The sequence below is a fragment of the Protomyctophum parallelum genome, assembly GCF_964188405.1.
Source record: "Protomyctophum parallelum genome assembly, chromosome: 12".
Classification (NCBI taxonomy): Eukaryota; Metazoa; Chordata; class Actinopteri; order Myctophiformes; family Myctophidae; genus Protomyctophum; species Protomyctophum parallelum.
The window spans coordinates 35187195-35209142 of record NC_139712.1 but is presented as its reverse complement, the minus strand read 5'-3'; the positions used below and the strand labels follow the sequence as shown (position 1 = coordinate 35209142).

Here is a 21948-nt window from a genome sequence, read left to right as displayed (position 1 = left end):
CACTACATGTGATGTCTAGTATAGCTCCTCTGACCGAAAGGAAGTGGGGGGTGGAGGTTTGTTTACGTGTTTCTACTGTCAGCTGCCTGACAATGTCAAAAAATCTTTTCGATTTTTTGTTTATGAAGTAAAATGAACTCATCTGGAGCTTATTATTGTCTCTCTCCAGCCTATGTACGACAATGTTCCGTTTTTTTAATTTTTTGATCGTGATTCTGAGTTGTTTTGCTGGTGGTAAGTACGTCGTTTGATTTCATCTACATATATAGCCTACAACAATAAAATCACATTTAACTTTATTTCGCTTCCTAATTTTAATGAGCAGCTCTGAACTTTACTAATCCGCAGTCCAGGTACATAATATGTACCTGGACTGCGGATTAGTATTATATTATAATAGAAACCGTGATGGTCGTGGAGGAGGAGGACTCGTCCGAGGTTAGCCCCTCTCGGAACCCCCTGGGTCAGCCCAATCCGAACTAAAATATGTCAGAAACTTCAGTACCATTGGGTTCTGCTTTTGGGGCTAGTCCGAGGTCAAACCAGGTAACAGTTTTGGAGGAAACTAGAAAGTTTTCGAAAATAATCACAAGATTCACAACACGTAGACCTGTATATATAGGTACAAGACAGTGGTCTCTGAATGCATTCATTCTGGAATTAAGTCACGATCGATTCACGAAACACCTCATGCATATGAACTCATCACATTATTCTTATTTGTCTCATTGATACTTCATTACAAAGAGGAAGGCACATCATTTGGTATCAAATACTTCACTTCACTCTATGACAGTGTTTGTAACAGTAGCCTATATTAAGCGATGTGTGTGCATCAATCACAGTAATAATGGAAGTATAAATCAGGCATGACACGACATGTATATTCCCAATCTTCTATTTGATTAATATTAATACATTAAGATATGAGGAGTCATGGGCAGCTGGTTTACATGTTTTTGCCACTGACATTCTTAGATAGGAAGACTAAACTACTAGTGGTGCCAAATCTCTTATTTTGTACTATTTTCATTTTGCATGTTACAATCTTTATTTGAGGGCCTACAAACTCCTCAAAAACAACTACAGACAGCTCAGAATGAATCTCTCAAGACAGATATTTTTCCTTTTTTTGCCGATGGGTTCCCAGATTGTCTCAGAAGAACATTTATATATTCTACCTATAAGGGTAGATTCTGCCAATCCTTTATTTTTCTTTTCTTTTTTTTTCTTCAGAAATCCGCAAATGGCAGCATACTGCTCCATTCCCATTGGAATGCATTGGCAGAATCTGCCCTTATTTGTAGAATGAAAGTGCAACGTGACCGTGCCCTAAAGATCATATTTGGTGTAGTCCATCCCCATATTATTTTATAAGAATTTCTTTACTAAGGGAATTTTACAGTTTTTTCACCAGAGCCAGCAAATTGGCTATTCCTATTTTTGAATGTAAAGTTGGCAAGGGAGTATTTACTTGCATATAGGAGCTACAGTGAAACAGCCCTGAAAAATAAAAAATAAAACTGTGTCAAACTGAAAACCAATCTGAGGTCCTTTAAGCAGCAGACTAAAGCATGCTATTAAAAATGGTTCCCCGATAGAAGGTACAATTTCTCTAGTAGGGAAAGATAGTGAAGCACTTGTTTTTATTGTAATGTATATATTTTTTGTAATTTATTAAATGACCTTTGTTTATGATCATATAGTTTAATCACGTATCTTACCTATGACATGTCTCTTGTTTCTAAGTCTCATATGGAACAACAATAGAAGTATGCTATGGGAGTGCTTTGACCACGGGCTGGTTTGACATGGGTTACACCTACAATCGTGGGATCATGGGGTACATCCTCAGCAACAATCTGACCATGTTCTTCACTCCAAGTCGACCTGGCAGCCAGAGGATACAGGTGTCTGACAACGGAGTGGTGAGTAACATATCTGAATTTTCAGATATTCATTCATCTACAAGCTCATATGAGCTTGTAGATCTGCTATTTTTGTAAAATAGTGAAAATGTGGTGCAAATCTTACCGGTATATATTCTTTCAGAGCGAACATTTTTAACTGAAATCTTTGCTTCTGGACGGTCAGATTGGGGGTCGCCTGCCAATTACATATATTTTTGGAGGTCCTTGACATAAAAATGTTTGACAACGACTGACATAGAAACATGGGTTTTTCAGAAAACTCTCAGGATTTAGAAGAAGTAGTAGAATCGTCCTCCGGTCTAAATGGGTTAAGTCTCTTGCTCAGGGACACCTCTACACATTGCCGGAGCTGGGAATTGAACCTGGGACCTTCTTCCATATGTGTTTGTGTTGTCCCCCATGCAGGTATTGGACCCACACTACAATTTCACTAATTCTAAATTCAAAGTACACAACGTGACGGAGAAAGATGACGGAAGGTTTTCTGTCCTGATGGACGGCATCTTAACAGACGTCCTGACACTGGAGATCATAGGTGAGGCTGATGGATGCTTCAATCCAGGGACATTATAGTTTATTATAAAATAATATTTCATGCATACACATTGTAGGTCATTTAGCTGTGCCTGTTTTAAGCCTTTTTGTCAAAAAGTGCCGAAAAGAATACATCCATGCACAATCTGATGAGACACATTGCATTGTGCTAAATATGGAGTGTTTCACAATTATAAACATGATGTTTACCACTTGAATGCATAAAGTTAGGTAAGTGGAATGCAAACTCAAATTGTAAATTATTAATTAACAATATTTGGAATCAAGTTAAATTAATTTGCCTCAAACTCTGACATTATATATTATATTTTGGGTACCAATCACGTTCTTCCCCCTGTGTGCGTGCGTGCGTGCAGATTGTGCAGAAGAAGTAATTTGGAAATATGGAGACACCTACAGCTTCTCATATCCTTATTTCTACCATGCGTATGCCCTCTACTTCGCCCGTCAATGGTACTCCGATGAGCCAGCAATGCTACTGTGGAATCGCACCGGCAACCCACAAGCCGCTGTGGGGCGCATGGGAAGGCTGGTGGGCAACAAGTGGACGATTGAGCACACCACACAGTCTGAGCACAGTGGCTACTACACGTTCAGGGACAAGAACGGGGAACTTGCTTTCAGAAGAAAGGTGGTAGTTGAAGGTTAGGATTCATTAACAGATAACGGTCCTTTTATTCACACTGGCAGTGTGATGAGATTTGACCAGTGGTTCTCAAACATTTTCAATGTCAAGGACCACCAAATGAATGAAGCAATATTACACGAGAAGGTATGCTTTACCGTCATTAATGGCACGCTTGCGTTGCTGCAGGAATGAGCCGATAGGCGAGTTCCGTAAGCAGCGCAGAAGTAAATATCGGTGCCAGGGACCCCCATTGTGTTTATTTAAAAAAAGAAAAAATAGCATTTGTTTTCAAGATAATAATAATAATCATATAAAATAAATGCTCTTGGTGTGTACAGAATCTTTATGCGTTTCATCTTGACTTTTTTTATCCACTGTGAAATTATTGTATTGTGAAGTTATTGTAATACATAACCTCTTGTTTCTCTTGTTTCGTATACAGAGATGTACGAATATTTTGACACATTAAATGGCGAGGAGTTCCTCTTCAGCTTAGAAATTGAATCTGATGTGTCGGGCATGACCTTCACCCCACATTATGGAGGCGCAACAAGGGTGCTGATGACGAGTGGCGAGATGGTGTTAGACTGGGAGTGGGTGTTTGACGGTAGAATGTCAATGTCGAGGTCCACCACGGGCCAGCTTCATATCAGGATCACAGACGTGCAGCCGTCTGACGCTGGTCTCCTAGAGATTAGAGACCAGCAGGGCAACCTGGCTCTGGTGGTGGAGCTGGATACACCTGAAGGTGAGTGATGCTGGTCCTTGTTGGTCCTTAACTGTTGGTTGGTAGAGTTTTTTACTACTACTAAAAAAACTACTACTACTACTACTACTAAAAACATCAAAAATAATTGTTTGTCCTACTATACAAGATGTCTGGCTTAAGTGGCTAACATCATGTCCCCCACACACGTGGCTATTATTCCATGTTATTTAGACAGACATTAGTTTCTTGGTTTACCTGTGATCCTAGTTTACAGAGGCACTACGACTGCACACACTCTGCATTTGATGTATTATGCTTACCTTGCATTGTAAGTCTCTCTGGATAAGAGCGCCTGATAAATGCCTTAACTGTCAATTGTATTCCTCTCGTAACATTGACCTGATCTTCTTGTTGTTCTTACAGGCTCTTCTCATGAGACTTACATCAGTATTTGCGTTGCCGTGGTCGTGTTATTGGTGCTGGTGGTCTGCTGTGTGTGTGTGAGGAAGCACAAGAACAAAAGCAGGAGGAACAACTCTGCTCCGCTCAGTGAAGCAGCAGCAGCAGGAGGAGCTGTATCTTTCACTGATGTAAGTAGCAAGAAAAAAAAACTAATATTTAGAACCAAGCAATTACCCACTTAAACTTGCTCATGTAGGTTTCTCGAATATTCAGGAAGCATAGAATTTAAACTTGTAAAAACGTTGTTTTTGTTTTTAAATAATCAACTAAATTGGTTAGTCTGATTAACCACTTATATTTGGTTGAACAATGGTGACTTGCAAAAAACAGCTTCTTATTTTCGCAATTGTATTTGAAAATAAAATAAAATAAATGTTTTTCTTTCATCATAATCGACGAAAAAAAGTTTGAAATATTCCCTCCAGCATATGGGATGTAAGGCAACTAGCTCTGTGTTTTCATGTCATTTCAACATGTCCTTGGTTCAGTTCCAGGACACCACTCAACCTTCCACTTCAGCTCATCCTAGTTCATCACATGGACACTCTGCCCCACTGTCCCCCAAAGAGCCTGGATCCACTGACCACCAACCACTGGTGGTAGGTGCTTCATACACCATTTCATCATTTGATCCGGGCCAACATTTCAGAGCAATGGAGAGTGTGGAAAAGTGGTGAAGAAACAAGTGCAAGCAGGAATGGTGTCAGGTGTGATGTGTGATAGCAAAGTATCAGCAATAATGAAAGGGAAGGTGTGCAAGACGGTGGTGAGACCAGCAGCTATATTGTATGGTTTAGAGACAGTCGCACTGAGGAAAAGACAGGAAGCAGAGCTGAAGGTAGCAGAGACTAAGAAAATGTTGAGGTTGGATAGGATCAGGAACGAGTACATGAGAGGGACAGCGCATGTCAGATGTTTTGGAGATAAAGCCAGAGAGATGGTTTGGACACGTACGAGGATGGTGAGTATATCGGTAGAAGGATGTTGAGGTTGGAACGAGGCCTAGACTAGAGGTAGACCAAAGAGAAGATTTATGGATTTAGTGAAAGAGGACATGAAGTTAGTTGGTGTGAGAGAAGAGTAGGCGGAGGACGGGGTTAGATGGAGGCAGATGATTCGCTGTGGTGACCCCTGAAGTGAAAAGCCGAAAGGAAAAGAAGAATGCAAAATGTCTTTTGTCCAGTGCTCTTATAGTTGTCAGGGAAAGTTGTCCAGTGCAATTTTGATTACTCCCTAAATATCCTTTAACTCCACCAGGACACATCTTTTCCCCGATTATTTTATTACCTCAGAGTGGAGGAGAGACTATCACACTTGCATGTACACAGTCACATATTAACGTGTATTAGTGTTAATTTTGTAGACTAAAACTATGTGCCTTGACTAGGTACCTTTTATTTTACTGCATATGTGTTGCGAACTTCCAGTTATTTTTCCTCTGCAGCTTTTTTTTATGAGAAACACAAATAACACATCTCTGTTAATCCCCCCCTCCCTCCCACCCCCCTGCCTTTTTGTGTTTTATCCTTGGACAGATAACGCAGAAACACTTTTATATGGCCATGTACACTATGCTTTCCTTGGTCAATAAAATGAATGAATGAGTGCATCAATCAATCAATACTGATAAGGACCGTTTGATCGTTCCAGGCTCCTGGTCCAGTACAGTCCATTTCAGCGTCTGGTCTTCCAGTCTTCATCCATCCAACAATACACTTCTAGTGTTACTCAACCGCTGGTAGGTGGACTCACTCTACTTCCCACAGTATCACCATCATTCCACCATTTATTTAACCTATGTAGGGCTATGACATTTTACCTGACGATGAATTGTTGCTTAAATAATTGTGCACACGGCATATATGACAGATAACGTTGATATTTAATAACTTTCAGACTTGTGAGACACGCTTTGAGCTTGTAGATATGCTATATGATTATGACGACTTTAATTGTGACTGTCTCTGCTTTCTTCAGGTGTCACCACCAGACCAGCTGTGCCTTTGAATTCTGACCTCTGAACTGTGACCTTCCAACCTCAGCTTTATCGTCACATTACGGGTTTACAGCATAGAGTTATAAAGGATAGAGAGCGGACCAGGAGCGACAGCCCCACTCCCCCCGCTATTCATTTCAATGGAAGTTGCTCGGTGGCGTTTTGAAGCACCCGGAAGAATGCTCTACTTCTGCATTTGCCAAGGAAGATTTTGGTTGGAAAATGTGTGGAAGTGGAAAGGAGCGCTCAATGTTGAACCCCAGCTGCGTGGGCTGGGAGGTGGGGTTACCTCGTGCTGAATGCAGGGGCCCGACTGCAGGTCCAGCTTTGACCAGTAGGCTCGGCGGCTTCAACGTCGGTCAGCCGTTCTGGGGACTTGGTTTACAGTCGTAAAAACTAAAAGGAAAATAAATGCCATGATTTATTTTTATTTTTTATTAAAGGTCAACATGATAGAAATAGAAAGAGAACTAGGAAAACAGGTCACCAATGTAAAATATTCCTTTATGAAACGTTATGCTTCTCTGTAAAGTAAGAATAAAAAATACAAATACAAAAATCTAAGTCGATTACTCACCGCGTGGAGACTTGAATTCATGGATATTGTTTGTTTTTGTCACATTCCTAAGCCAATAATGTGATGGCTATGCTCCCTATACGTATACTCCCTATGGAGACACAAAGGAGACTATTTGTGTCATCATAGGGAACCACTGCTGGTGGACAATATTAACATTGTCATCTGCAATCAATTATATTATGCAAAGTTATTATTGTGGTATATGTGATTATTTTGGGGTGTCGCTGCCTAAAATATTTGGGTACCCTTGATCTAGAATTCCTTGTGATGGGTCAGTGATGCTTATGGGTCAGGGCCTTGTCAGGGCCTGCCCAGTGCGAATGCCAAATATTGGAGGAGCAGGATCTCCATCTAGTGGCTAAAGGTGACCATTACAAATAATATAATCTAGAACTTTTATGGATTTGTAAATGCTCTTTTTATGCTAATGTACCCCCCAGCCCCCAGTGTTGGTCTGGCGAGTGGGAGGCCCGGGTTCAATCCCCGCTTTCTGCGCAATGCTACACTAACTATAAAATACATTATATGTATACAGTATGGTCATATAAACAAACAAATGTATAAATAGTAGATTTCATGTAAAACATTCTGGGGTGGAAGTAAGTGGAACTAAAGTTTCCTGTCAGCAAATCAAGACGGACCATTATTGATTGATGCACGTAATTACACACAGGTGGTGTGTGAAGCAGAGTGTAGAGCCGAGTAGGATATAGACTGCTTATAGCTTTATAAGCTGTAAACTTGCATTTTATATGTGATAGAATGTACCGCAAAAGTTATTAATTGAAGAGTCGGACGTCTGAAGCCATAAAGGTCTGTTGAAGGGACTTTTTATGAGGACTTTAAAAGATTCACGGAGCTGTTTCCCCACAACGAAAGCGGCTGCATCGAGGTATGTTATTCTATTTTTGTTATGTAATTGTAGGTATCTTTGATGTAATGTTGATCATGTCACCCCTGTTTGGTGGACAGCTCGAGCGGCGCATTGTGCATTTCTACATGTTTTGTATTTTCTTGTAGGCTATATGCATGTTTATTCAGGTAATGTAGGCGTGTGTGCGTGTGTGTCGTCAATGTTGTGAAAGGGGCTATACTTGGTTGGTTGGTTGGTTGAAAGTTTTATTCAGAATGGGTAGCCTGCGCTACATTTCAACGAAAGTACAGAAGTAAAAAACTGCTACGAGGATAAAACCAGAAAAAGCACTAATGACTTGTTTACATCAGGGTCCTTCAAGTCCTCTATCCATACAACATTCCGTTTCTGACTTCTTCAGGTGATTGTACTGGCAAGTAACACCCACTAGATGGAAGTAGTGTCAAACAGGTGATTGAATACTTTAGGCTACTTTCCTTGCCTTTTTCTGCAAACTGGTCAATACACGGTCTTCTGCAAAGAGGATGTAAACCCAAGAAAGCCTATGGCTTGTTTACATCAGGGTCCTTTGTACTCAATTACAAATAATGGGCTGTGTTAGAAGGAAAACAATAAAAAGACACCACTTAGTGGGCCTATTTTCTAATGTATTATACGTATTTTATTAGACTGACCCAGTGGTTCCATTGTCTCAAATGTCAGTTACCGGTAACCTCAAAATAGCATGCTAACGCATTAAAAACTCAATCTAATATTAAGTGGAATTATTAACCTCAAGAAAATGCTACAGATGAGATATTCATCATCCATCCATTTGTAATATATTGTTCTGTGTGGACTCGAGTTTGCATCTCCCCATGTCCCTATAGGGGGTGCCTTCACAAAAAACATGTAATCCTCATCTCTAAACTGCCTCCCCCTGGTCAGCTGGGACGCTTGATGGAGGGGAAAGGAACTGGTTGGAATAATGTGTTCCTTCCACTGGGGAAACTCCCCCTGTCAGGTGAAAAGAAGCGGCTTATGGACTCCTCATGCATTGAAGGACGCATGAGGTCAGTCCGTTGCTCTCCCCAGGTTGGCAGAGGGAGTGTAGCAAAACAAAACAAACAAACATCAAATTTTTCTTTTTTATAAAAAGGTCCCGGTCCCTGCTTAATTTCTCTCTCATCTAAGGGGTCCTTGGCCTTAAAAAAACAAACGTTGAAGACACCTGCATTAGGTATAGAGACCCTCCGGAAAAACATGGGCAAAAATCCTTGATTATGCGGCTTATAATGCAAAAATATATGTTTTTATGTGATTGTTATGCGGTGAAATTGCAGGAAGTTGTGAAATATGCGGAAGGTTGCAGACGATTTTGAAAAATGTGTGTGATTGTGCCCTTTTTGATACATTTTTTTACCCCTGCTCCATTTGGCTGATTTATAGGGTAAATTATGTGATCGCATAAACACATATTTGTCTGGAGTGTCTATTTAGGTCTATACATGACCAGAATCCCCTCAGGATTACTTTGTCAGTCGCCACCAAATCGCTACATTTACAAGCTAAGTACATGCCATTTTGGCCAACATGTTCACCCCGGGAAAAGGGGATGGCATACAGGGTTAATGGACGAAGTAACGGGAGAGCATTCTTCATACCGAAAGGTCAGAGCTGAAAAGAGCCGTTAGAATGCTCAGGGGAAATCCATCAAGTGATGGAAAAGATATTGAGAGCCTCTGCATGTCATTGATCTGAACATAGCTGCCGTGCGTGTGTGTGTGTGTGTGTGACTCCGTGTGTGTGCGTGCACGCACGTGTGAGTACGCGACTGCGTGCCTGTGTGTGTGCGCGCGCGCGCGTGTGTGTGTAACGATGTTGGCATAATATTCTCATTTGTGATAACATTTTGTTGTGCTCAAGTATGAAATATTTCCATCATTGACTCTCACATTCCTGTGTGTTTCCGCGGACAAATCAAGTGCTGTGTTGCCAGTTTAATTAGGTTTCGGCCCCAACAACACATGCCGCAAAGAATGTCATTGATTGATGATAGCTCTCTGAATGCGTTTTTTTATGCTTGCTCGCTTGTACGCACACACACACGCTCGCTTGCACACACACACACACACACACACACACACACACACACACACACACACACACACACACACACACACACACACACACACACACACACACACGTATTACTATACTTGTGAGAACATATAACATTTTACTCTTTGACTGCCCAACAGTACCATCTAGTAGTGGCTCAGACTGCCAAGGTTTTAGCCTCTTTTAAGAAGTGAGAGCGACGAAATTGACACACTTCCGGGAACACGGGAGCATTTCAGGGGTGCACCCTAGATACATGGTCAGTGATCACACCCTAGATACATGGTCAGTGATCACAGCCTAGATACATGGTCAGTGATCACACCCTAGATACATGGTCAGTGATCACAGCCTAGATACATGGTCAGTGATCACACCCTAGATACATGGTCAGTGATCACAGCCTAGATACATGGTCAGTGATCACAGCCTAGATACATGGTCAGTGATCACAGCCTAGATACATGGTCAGTGATCACACCCTAGATACATGGTCAGTGATCACAGCCTAGATACATGGTCAGTGATCACAGCCTAGATACATGGTCAGTGATCACAGCCTAGATACATGGTCAGTGATCACACCCTAGATACATGGTCAGTGATCACAGCCTAGATACATGGTCAGTGATCACACCTAGATACATGATCAGTGATCACACCCTAGATACATGGTCAGTGATCACACCTAGATACATGGTCAGTGATCACACCCTAGATACATGGTCAGTGATCACAGCCTAGATACATGGTCAGTGATCACACCCTAGATACATGGTCAGTGATCACAGCCTATAGGCAGTGCAGTGATATCACTGCACTGAGAGACATGCAGCTGCTCTATACGTACACCTCCTTACGGTTTACCGGATTTTGCCATTTGTGCTAAATAACACCATAAAACCGCCATTACGCTTTTCATGTCACGCACCCCCTAGAGGGCGTTTGTTGCGCCACAAGGGGTGTGCGCACCACAGTTTGGGAACCCCTGTCCTTCAGTAACGTGCATCTCTTCTGGGTTGGAGAGACGGCCTCAGGCCAGGGATGGTTGGTGGGATATATTATGTGTTTGAGGACAGCCCCTTGCAGTTGGAAGGTTAAACACAACCACTGGAAAAATCATTAACCATCCGTTTCCCTTTTCTTTCTCACTCCCACTCTCCCCCCCCCCCCCCCCCCCCCCACGTCGATGAGATCGCAAGTGACAAGGACAAGAAGTTAGATGTTTTTGAATCTCGTTTTGAAACTATTCTCTTTTTCCCCTCCATTTTCCCCCCTTCCTACTGGGAGAGAGGGGAAAATTGAATTGCAGATGTCAATAGAGCCCTATAATCCCTGCTGCATCTATGCCACACGCCCAGACAAGGTTAAAGCTGCATTTTGCCAGTTGAAAAATGAAAGGCTGCCATATGAAACAGCGTGTTTATTAACATTTTAGAGGCGGTTGTCCATCAGAGCTCTTCCGCGCAGACCCGTTGAATCATGTAATTCCTGTCACGGATGAGGGATGAGGAAGTTAGCAAGGCGCGACGACGACGGAGGCGGGTGCCGTTTGCTCAACTATGTACCTTCACAAGGCATGCAGCGGCCAGGTGAGCGGCCAGGTGTTGCCAGATTGTTTTGCGAGAGGAATAAGCAATCGCGTCAAGCCGTCAACCATATAGCCCAAAAGAAGTGACTATAATAGGCCAGTGGTTCTCAATCTTTTTCATGTCAAGGACGCCCAAATTTACACTAATTGCGGACCTCCATTTGAAAGGATATGCCAGGGACCCTCATGAGAAGATTTTTCCTGCTCTAGCAGTGATTCTCAACCACTTTAATTTCAAGGACCCCCAGTTTTATATGCATTAGGCTACGGACCCCGATTTATTTAGGCTACGGACCCCCATTTAACGGCATTTCTATCTCTGGGGCCCCAATGTATCTTTTAAAATCAATGTTAATTTAACTCAGAGTGTACATATGGAACCAAATCCATTTGGTTCCATTTGTACACTCTTAGTTACAGACACATAAGGATCCATTTGGTTACAAAATATAATTTAGCTGGGGGAGTCCCCAGCCTGGAACTCCCTCAAGGGAACCACTGCAATGATGCAACGTGTTGTGTTGAGATTGTTGATCTGCTAGAAATGGTTAGAAATTAATTATTTGAGAAAAGTGAGAAATTCATATTTAGTGAAACATTGGAAAACATTGACCAGGAAGCAGCTAACAAATCTTTAGAGACACCCAAATTTTATCTAACATAATGTTATGATTGAGAGGTTGAGAGGAGCGTTCGTTACTAAATAAAGAAACCAGCGCTTCTTTCAGCTGACAAATATCACTTTGTGATAATGTCTTGTTTTGTTGTGCTTTCCACTGTCTGTATTTGTCGTGTTGATGAAATGTTCTGTACAGCACTTTAAATGCAAATGTGCTTTATAAATAAACATGATTTGATGTAGGCCTACAGTAGGTATTTGGCATATGGCAATTTGGCAAAGTGAGGTATGACATTTGTATCGCACAGCCCCAGAAAGTGAAACAAATACTGTTAAATTGAACCGTAAATTCAGATATTACCTTTTTTTTAATAATGGACAATTAACCTTTCGGTCAAGTGGGCATGACCCTTTGGGCATGTAGAACATGACCTGTACTTAAGTGCCTCCCGAGACCTTATAGTGTCAACCCCTGGCTGCATTGCGAGCTTTGTAGATCTGCTATTTTCACAATATTTATCTGTGGTAGACACCATGGCATTGATTAGACCCTCACCCTAGTCTGCACGGAGTGAACTGTAGCTTCAGCATGATAATCGGGCTAGGGGGGAGGGGGGGGGGGGGGGGGAGGTTGTCAACTATAATTATTTGAAAAGTTTTGGAACACCTGACTTAATTAATTCCAGAGCATGTCCGTCACATTGACAGGGATTCAAATCAGCTCCATAGCGGCTAGTGGTGCTCCATAATAAGCTCACGGTCAATAACAGAGTCACAGCGTGGAAGCGTGTTAGCATGATTACTTATGGACTGCATTTATATAGTCCATAAGTGGGCTGCATTTATGTAGCGCTTTTCTCCTATGCGCTTTGCAATGTACTTCACAGAATCATCCATATTCTCTCTCACACACACACACACACACGCGCGCACATGCACACACGCACGCACGCGCGCACCTCACACACACACACGCGGCGCCGACCGACCGTGCAAGGCGCCGACCTGCTCATTGGTTCAAGGCTGTTGTTTTACTGTTGTGTACATCTTTTGTACAGGTACTTAAGAGCAGTGGTTCTCAACCAGTGGTTCTGGTGACCACCAGTGGTCCTTGAGGCGGTTCCAAGTGGTCCCCAGCTAACCAAAGGACCCTTATAGATCTTGTTAAACTTGGTAACTTCGGTTCCAACAGCTAAGAACTTTGGTGTTGTCCTGGACAGTAAGCTCGCATTCAAAGCACACACTACAGCAGTCACTCGATCCTGTAGGTTTACGCTGTTATAGACGCTACGAGTCTATAACATTCAATGAATTAGACCCTTCCTCAACTAGGAGTCAGCCCATCTCCTTATCCAGACATCAAGTCATATCAAAACTTGAAGTCACTCTCTCCTTACTGGCCTACCGGCATGCACAGTTGCACACCTCTCCAACTGATCCAAGATGCCGCAGCTCGCTTGGTCTTCAACCAGCCAAGATTCTCACATGTCTCCCCCCTTCTTCGCTCCCTCCATTGGCTCCCGATCGCTGCCCTCACAGAGTACAAAACTCTGATGCTGGCCTTCAAAGCAACCTTTGAAGGCCCTCCCATATCTTGCAAGTCTGATCGGAACCTACAAACCCTCCCGCACGCTCAGTACAGTCAACGCAGGGATGCTGGAAGTACATTCACTAAAAACGCAGCGACAAAACTCCACACATTCTGGCTCCAAAACTATGGAATGCACTTCCCATTGCAATCAGAACTACAACAGACTCACTCCCAATCATCCGCCGTAATCTGAAAACCCACCTCTTCAGACTCCATCTTAGCCCGTAGCACTTGCCGTAGCACTTGCCCTAGCCTCGACGACCTTACAAGCGTATGCAAAGGCTCAACTTATGTAACTTGGATAGCATTGTATGTAGACATAGCACTCTATAGTGTATATGCATAGTTTCATTATATAGATATTCCACTGCTTACGTATGATACATGATTATTTTTATGTATTTGATGTACAGTATTACCATGTTTTTCTATTGCTTACTGTAAATCTCCCTGGATTAAGAGCATCTGCTAAATGCCTAAATTGTAACCTCTGCATTACTTAATTTACAAGAATTAACCCAATTAGAGAATGTAGATCAATTGTTATTTTGATCAATGTTTGCCTGTCCTCTCTCCTATGGTACCACATCAACACAGCATGGAATTGTGGACACCATCTCATCCAACGATATTTTAAGTCTTGGGTCTGAGAGGCTTAATCTCACCAAAGAATGGACTGATATGAGGAAAAAAACACTGCTCTATAAAATCAGATAAAATGTGGGCTACATGTTTGTCATAATAACTACTATGCCTTGCTAGCAATTCACACAATCATAACACGATTATCGAAAATGTAATGTATACCTTAGTATTGACTGATATGAACTAAGTGGCAGGGAGACGCACAGCTTTCCAATCACATTGTGCTCTTTTACAGCCAAGCATCACATTACAATTATGTAGTTGGTCACACGGGGGCTGGTGGCTGAAGGCTGAAGGCTGAAGTGCGTGCGTTCGTGTGCGACAGTGTGTGTAGGCCGACTGATACAAAGTGATTTAGATCTCTTTATACGATCAATACCTGCTCCTGGGAAGCCTGTCCCTGACACACACACACACACACACACACACACCACACACAGCAGGGCAGGCAAACAAACTTGATTTGTTCCCGGCACTAAATAATAATAATAATGATATACATAATGCATCAGTGGTGCGTGCGGTGCCACATGGATGATGCCAAGTGTACGTCCCCCTTCATTAATTCACCCATAATGAGTTGTGCAGCACGCGCAGGAGAGCCGCACTACCTTAGAGGCGGCCCGAGAGTCGAAGCTAATTAAATCAGTATCCTAAATGCCAATCGACGCACATCTGCCTGTGCTTATGAAAAATGCCCGACTGTGAACCGCACTCTCACACAAAAGCACACGCTCTGTCTGTCTCTCTCTCTCTCTCTCTCTTTCTCTTTCTCTCTCTCTCTCTCTACGTGCCTCACACTTAATGGTATAGACTGTCACAATACATGATTTAGCACCCTTACAGTATGTAATCTTGCACATCGTGTCAGAGTCTCACACAGTGCCTTCACTGTTGCCTGGCTGCATGCACTATTAGAAAAAAGAATCAGTATTAACACCAGTAGGTGTCTCTATAACACTAAACAAAATGTGTCAGACGCTGCACCCACCTTTTCCCCCTCATAAAAGTTGCACATACAAAAAAAAAAGAACAGAACAAGAGAAGTATTGATTGTGTGCATAGACACATCCTGAAGGGGTGAGAAGAAAGCTGTTTTTACACTAGTTTAATTGGTTGTCAGAAGAACTGTGACCAGCACAGCTTTGCAGGATCTAAAAACGTTTGCGGATATTGTGTCTTAAGGCCTAACAAAATAATAGTTTGCTTTCCGATTGGCTGTCATTGTTGGGCTGAGTAGGTAGAGAATACATTTTATTATATTTTTTTATTAATTTTTTTCGTGGGAAGGATGTGTAGCAAGGATTCTTTTCCCCCTACGGCAATGATGGATACACTTCTTTTTTAAATAACTTCAATATTTGAATAATTCTAATGATTCAACTTCATATATATATTAGGGCTGCAACTAACAATTATTTTCATAATCGATTCATCTGCCGAACGAATAATCGATTAATTGGACATTTTCTAACTAACAAAAAATAGTTAATTCCAAAATGAATTTGCAGTCGCTACCATCAGATTGTAAGGGAAGGGAGATGGATCACTCCTCTTTAGTTTAGTTACACTTAACACTGGAAAACTATGGTTAAGTGGGAAATCACCTATGATAAATTGCAAAAAACTAGTGATTAGTTGCCGATTCGATTAATCGATTACTAAATTAGTTGACAACTAATTGAATAATCGATTCGATTAATTGATTAATCGTTGCAGCCCTAATATATATATATATATATTAGCACACCTCAATGGTGTGATGTAAATATATTAGGGATGCACCGATCCGATACTCGTATCGGAGATCGGCGCCGATCCAGGCTAAAATTCTAGATCGGGTATCGGATCGGTGGCCGATCCATTATCCGATCCGATCCGATAATTATGTGTAATTACAGTATGAAAACAACTCTACCTCCTCTGTGACACAGCAGTGTAGTATTGACAGTATAACATGTGGAATGCAGCCAGGCTAGCCTGCGCACACATTAACCTGGTCTAATTGTTGCACAGTTATTTAATAAATAATTCAGTGCATTTATATCTGTGTTTGTTACATTTAGTTTTACAAAGTTGGGAAAGTAATGTTTAAGTCAAGCCTTGATGTTGCCTTACACAAAATAATGATTCCAGACTCCACACAGTGAGGCATACAGCTTAATAGGTTATTACGTTTCTTTGTGGGGGGTATCGGATCGGTACTCTGTATCGGCAAATACTGGACCCCCATGTATCGAAATCGGTATCGAATGCCAAAAAGCCGGATCGGTGCATCCCTAAAATATATAATAGTTGTCCCTTCTCCCTGTAGTCCCTCTCTATAGGGAAGGATTACAGTGTTTCCGCACCTGAGCCGACAACCGTGGACGTTTTCTCTGTCGGTCAGCTTCTTTTCCGTTTTTTTTAGACAGCTGGTGGATGGAAATTAAGCTCCACCCCCGCGGCTGACTGCCGCGACGGACAGATTCCCGGAAACACTCTCCTGGAGCTTAATTTCCATCCACTAGCTGTCTAAAAAATGGAAAAGAAGCTGGCCGACAGATAAAACGTCCGCGGCTCTCTGGTAAGTGTGGCTGCACCTTTAGCCTGCCCTACACAGTGTGACGTCACAGCTGTCATTAATTAAGGGTCTTGATTGCCTATGCGGTCACGTTATAGGGTGAAATGCACAAATAGGCTCACCGTCTTACATAGCTGCTGCTGCCACGTACCTGGCAATATGCACATGACTTCCAAGCAATTTGGAACAAGGAAAGGACACACTCTAACATTGTGGATAGTTTTGCTGGTCAATTTGAGACAAAGGTTAGTAAGACAATCGAGGAGTAAAGAGTTGCTCTCTCTCTCTCCCTCTCTCTCTCTGTGTAGTGTAGAGAGGTGTGTGTGTGTGTGTGTGGGGGGGGTGGGTTGCTGCGCTGCGCACCCGAGTGATATACTTCTCCAGTAAGCGGTGCAGAACCGAAAAAGTGATCTACTTCTCCACTACAGCGGTGCAGGACCGAGAGAGTGATATCTGCACATTTAGTGAACGCATATTTAGAGTCGGTCGGCAACCGGAAACCAAAGTATTATTTTGTTAGGCCTATAAGTACCTTTTAGTCTGCATTAGTAGGCTACCCATGGGCAAAGTCAAATGTCCCCTGTATTTTGATTGGCTTAATGCTGAGAATATATCAAAACATTGGCTCCATACATGCAATATGTATGCTAATGTTTATTGAATGAGGAAACTGTGCGTGCCGTGCAGAGAAATGTAACAATTGTTTATCAGCGGGCAATAATATTATAGTCACTGTGTGCCTTAAACATTATGTTCGCCCTGTCTAATATAAAGGAAGCCTGGTGGAGAATTGTAGCCTACTGCTGGAGAGTGAGAGACAGAGAGAGAGAGAGAGAGAGAGACTACATAATATCGGACATAATATCGGATTGTGTTGCAGATTAAACTTTTTCATAGATTTAATTTGACCGTCAATACTTAGTAAACTTGACCTCTTGGCTCTGTACTTGATCTGCCCTTATACCAAACCTATTTGCCGGAAATAGACAATCTACAAGCAGACAACCTGCAGCGGCGCGAAGCTTTGTGAGCTTGTAGATGTGCTACTTTGTTTTTGGCTCATGCTCCCCTCAGAACAGGGATAATTGCTAGGGTTCAAGAGGTTAGTGTAACAAATAATAACAAAATAATAGAAATACTATCACACAAATACCCCCCCTCCCTTCCCTCTAGTAACTGTGAGGACCCCCTAGGCGCCCCCGGTACCCCTGTTGAAGACCCCTGGACTATATACCATTCTTTAGCAGGACTGGACTGTTCCAAAGGTGCGTTAAGGAGGAAAAAAATCACATCCGTGTGAAGTGAGGGATGCTCTTATCATCTTAATGTTCAATGATTGTGTTTACACAAACACTCAAAACTGGCCATTCACTGTCAATGGCATTCAATGTTTGTGTGTGGTATAGACTTGCACACACGTCGTGGCTCCATCTGTATTAACACTTCAGATCACGGAAGGTTAACTTTGAGCAGTAAAAGTTTTTTGGGCAGTAAAAAGTAACTGTCTCTCTCAGGCATACGACCAGTTTCTCCTCATTTTCATCTCTATGCGATGACGTGCATTGCAGTTAGTCATGTCTCTTCTTTACTCCTGTATCCTACTTATCAGCATGTGCATGCGTTCCAAATATGGTCGTGAATACATTATCTTAAATTCTGATTCATTTGAGAAAGTCATTCCAGCTGTTATGTCCACCTAAAAAATCAAATAAAGAAAATCTAATGGCCTTAATGGCCTCATGTTTCATTGTAATGTCCTCTTGCGGGGGAGAGTTTTGTGCTCATTTATAGGGTGTAATAACAGGCCCCCGCGCTTCTTCTCAAAATATAGACGGTGGCAAATGGAGTTAAACTGAAAAGATATATGTTGTACAGTACATTAATGCATCTCTGCAAATGGGTTTTATTTTCCACCTGCAAATTACGGTGCAATACATTTTGTTGCAAAAAATAAATAAAAATGCATTAACGTTGCACTACCACAGTGTTGATTTTGACAGCAATTATTTATTTAGTTTTAGTCATAGTCTAAGTTTGAATAAAATAAAACTACTACATTTAGTTGACTAAATCTACAGTTGAAAATCTATTTTCTATGTTGAAAATAGCAGCTCTACAAGCTCACAATCAATGTAGCACATTGCGAGCTTGTAGATCTGCTATTTTCAACACCCGAGCGCAACCAAACCAAAAAGACAGACTTGTCTTTTTGTTGTCTATTGGATTGGAACGTTTTAGTCTAGTTTTTATTTGTCGACAAAATGGTCAATATATTTTGTCTTAGTCATTATAGTTTTCTATTTAGTTTTCGCCAGTAGGGGCTGACATCATTATGATGATGTATTGCATGCTGTGGACTCCCACCTGAAAATGTTTGTGCCAATTAAGGACCCCCAGAAGAGAAGAGAATGTATTTATTTTTATTTTGTTTTTAACACAAATCTTCTCTTCTGGGGGCACAAATGTTTTCAGGTGGGAGTCCACTCCACACCTTGTGACATCATGGACCCCCCCCCCCCCAATATTATTATCTCATTTGATATCAATGAAAATGCACTAGGACTGCCCTGGACTGCCCCGCCGCGAGCTATTCATTTCAATGGAAGTTGCTCACTGGGTGTTTGAAGCATCCGGAAGAACGCTCTACTTCCGCAGATCTTATATATTTTGCTATTTTCAGAATGCAACCAAGTGTAAAATCTGCCATTACGACGCCATCAAGGCCAGCCAAAATAAAATGTAGTCGACAAAATCAACTGTGGATTTAATCGACTAAATATCAAAAGATTTGAGTCCACCAACAACTAGACAAACCATTCAGAATTTCAGATGACTAAAATATGACAAAAAGAAATAAATAACTAAAACTACCTCAAAATAGTTGGTCAAAAACATCACACAGCTCAGCATAGTTCTGTTGTTTATTAAATATAAACCATTTATAAATAAATCACACGCTAATAGACCATTTTAGAAAATGAATTATTGTTCTGGGTTATAGCAGTGTTTTCCAAACTTTTTAGGTCGAGACCCCAAAGAAAGATTAGATGTTTGCCCGGGACCAAAACTAGTGAAAATAAGTTTGCAACGGTAAGCGACACGACGTTGTTTTCATTATTATTATTATTGTATTAATGGAATTTCTTAGATTTGTTTGTTTGTTTCTTTTTAAATGTATTTGTTTACGAATCATTTGTAAAATTGGTCCATGACCACAGATGGGTCTCCACCCACTGTTTGGGTGTTTGGAGTCCGACTTATTGGCCCACGATCACTTTCTCCACAACTTTCTTGCTTCCCATATTTATGTCCAGAAACCGTGGTATATCTTCATTATTCAGGCTGCACCATTATGGCGTATAGATCAGAGATAATCAAAGGTACACAATGGCAGCAACTCCCACATGATCTGACTGACACGGCTTGCCTCTGTGCATATTATGAGCGCTGTGATGAATTACTGGAACACCGCGTGCGTTATGGAAATCATTATCTGACTGATTGTGCCACTGCAAAAACATGAAATATTGAATTGTGACAAGAAAACTTTACATAGATCAGATTAGATTAGCGAGATGTGACAAGTCATACTCGGGCTACGGCGGAGCAATAAGTCAGCGAGTAGGCTGCTACTCACAATGTCATTCTTTAACGGGGAAAAGGGAGGCCTTTGATTTTCCACTCTACAGTGCAACTAACAAATAATGGCATTATTGTTATTGCACTGTTGCAGCCCCATGCTAGCTCAGTGGCAGGGTTGCCACGTTCCCTCATTATAAGTGACTTTACGCTTTAAACTTAAAGGACAACTGCCCCATGCTAGCTCAGTGGCAGGGTTGCCATGTTCCCTCATTATAAGTGACTTTACGCTTTAAACTTAAAGGACAACTTTAGTTTTTTTCAACCAAGGTTCATGTTTTAGGTTGTTATTAGAGAAAGTAAAAGATGAGTGTTCATTTTTTTTAATTTGCTGCTTTCTTTCGTTTTAAGGATTTTAGCAGTTTTTGACAGGGGGGCGGGGGCATTCGAGCATGGGGCTAAATATGTATTTTTTTACAACATTTTATGGCGATTTATTATTTTATTATTTACTATAGTCCTACTAGACCCCAAGAAATGACATCTGGCCACAAAAGATCACAGGATCTATTGAATGTGACAAACTGACATATTGAGCCTATACACACACAGTATACGCCTTCCCCCAGTAGGCTATACCTTCACATTCAGTAGATCCTGTGATCTTCTGTGGCCAGATGTAATTTCCAGGCGTTTATTGGGACTATAGTAAACCATAAAAAAAAAAATCACCATAAAAGTGTAAAAAAATACATATTTAGCCCCATGCTCGAATGCCCCCGCCCCCCCCCTGTCAAAAACAGCTAAAATCCCTAAAACGAAAGAAAGCAGCAAATGAAAAAAGATTAACACTCATCTTTTACTTGGTTGAAAAAAACTAAAGTTGTCCTTTAAATTCTGAAGAACCTGCCATTGACGGCCTTAAGGCCCGCCTAAATACATTTTAGTCGACAAAGTCAACTGTAGATTTAGTCGTATCGTATGAAACGTATGATATTTCTTCAGTCTAAAACTAGACTTAAAACTAATTCTAGGCAGTACAGATTTGACTTATTTTTCACAAAGTGCCTCCAGGCCAAAGACGTTTTTAACTTATTTTTAAATTGATATCATTATAATCATGAATTAAGACAAATCCTTACTCTGATTTGTTAGAACTCTCGTTCTAACAAATCAATGGTGGCCTGTGCTGAACTATTGCTACTGCCATTTAGCGGTGGATAAAACATTTCACTAAATACTGGATAGTTGCGGGTTGCCTTTTTTGAGGGGATTGTTTCTAAAAGTGTAGTTGCTTATTTTGGTATTGCCTCCTAAATGTTTCTTTCTTTATATATATATATATATATATATATATATAGGCTTTCGCTTATATATATTTTTTTATAGAGTGATATGTATACAGTAGGCTGACAGGAAATGGGGAGAGAGATGGGGGGGGGGTGACATGCAGTAAAGGCCGTCGGATTGGGAGTCGAACCCGCGCCACACTGCCAGACTGGATTACCAGCCAAGGGGCCCAGAC

The 21948-nt window shown here is 41.4% G+C and overlaps 1 protein-coding gene across 1 annotated transcript; it reads left to right on the top strand.

Moving 5' to 3' along the window:
• Positions 1-412: 412 nt before the first annotated feature.
• Positions 413-6764, top strand: LOC310867772 (uncharacterized protein). Its single transcript, XM_083777898.1, has 10 exons — positions 413-438; positions 537-546; positions 1750-1928; positions 2337-2466; positions 2843-3130; positions 3557-3862; positions 4247-4413; positions 4774-4884; positions 5936-6023; positions 6263-6764. The coding sequence occupies exons 3-9, from the start codon at positions 1812-1814 to the stop codon at positions 6005-6007; spliced, it is 1191 nt and encodes a 396-aa protein (XP_083634024.1). The 5' UTR covers positions 413-438; positions 537-546; positions 1750-1811; the 3' UTR covers positions 6008-6023; positions 6263-6764.
• The last annotated feature ends 15184 nt before the right edge of the window (positions 6765-21948 follow it).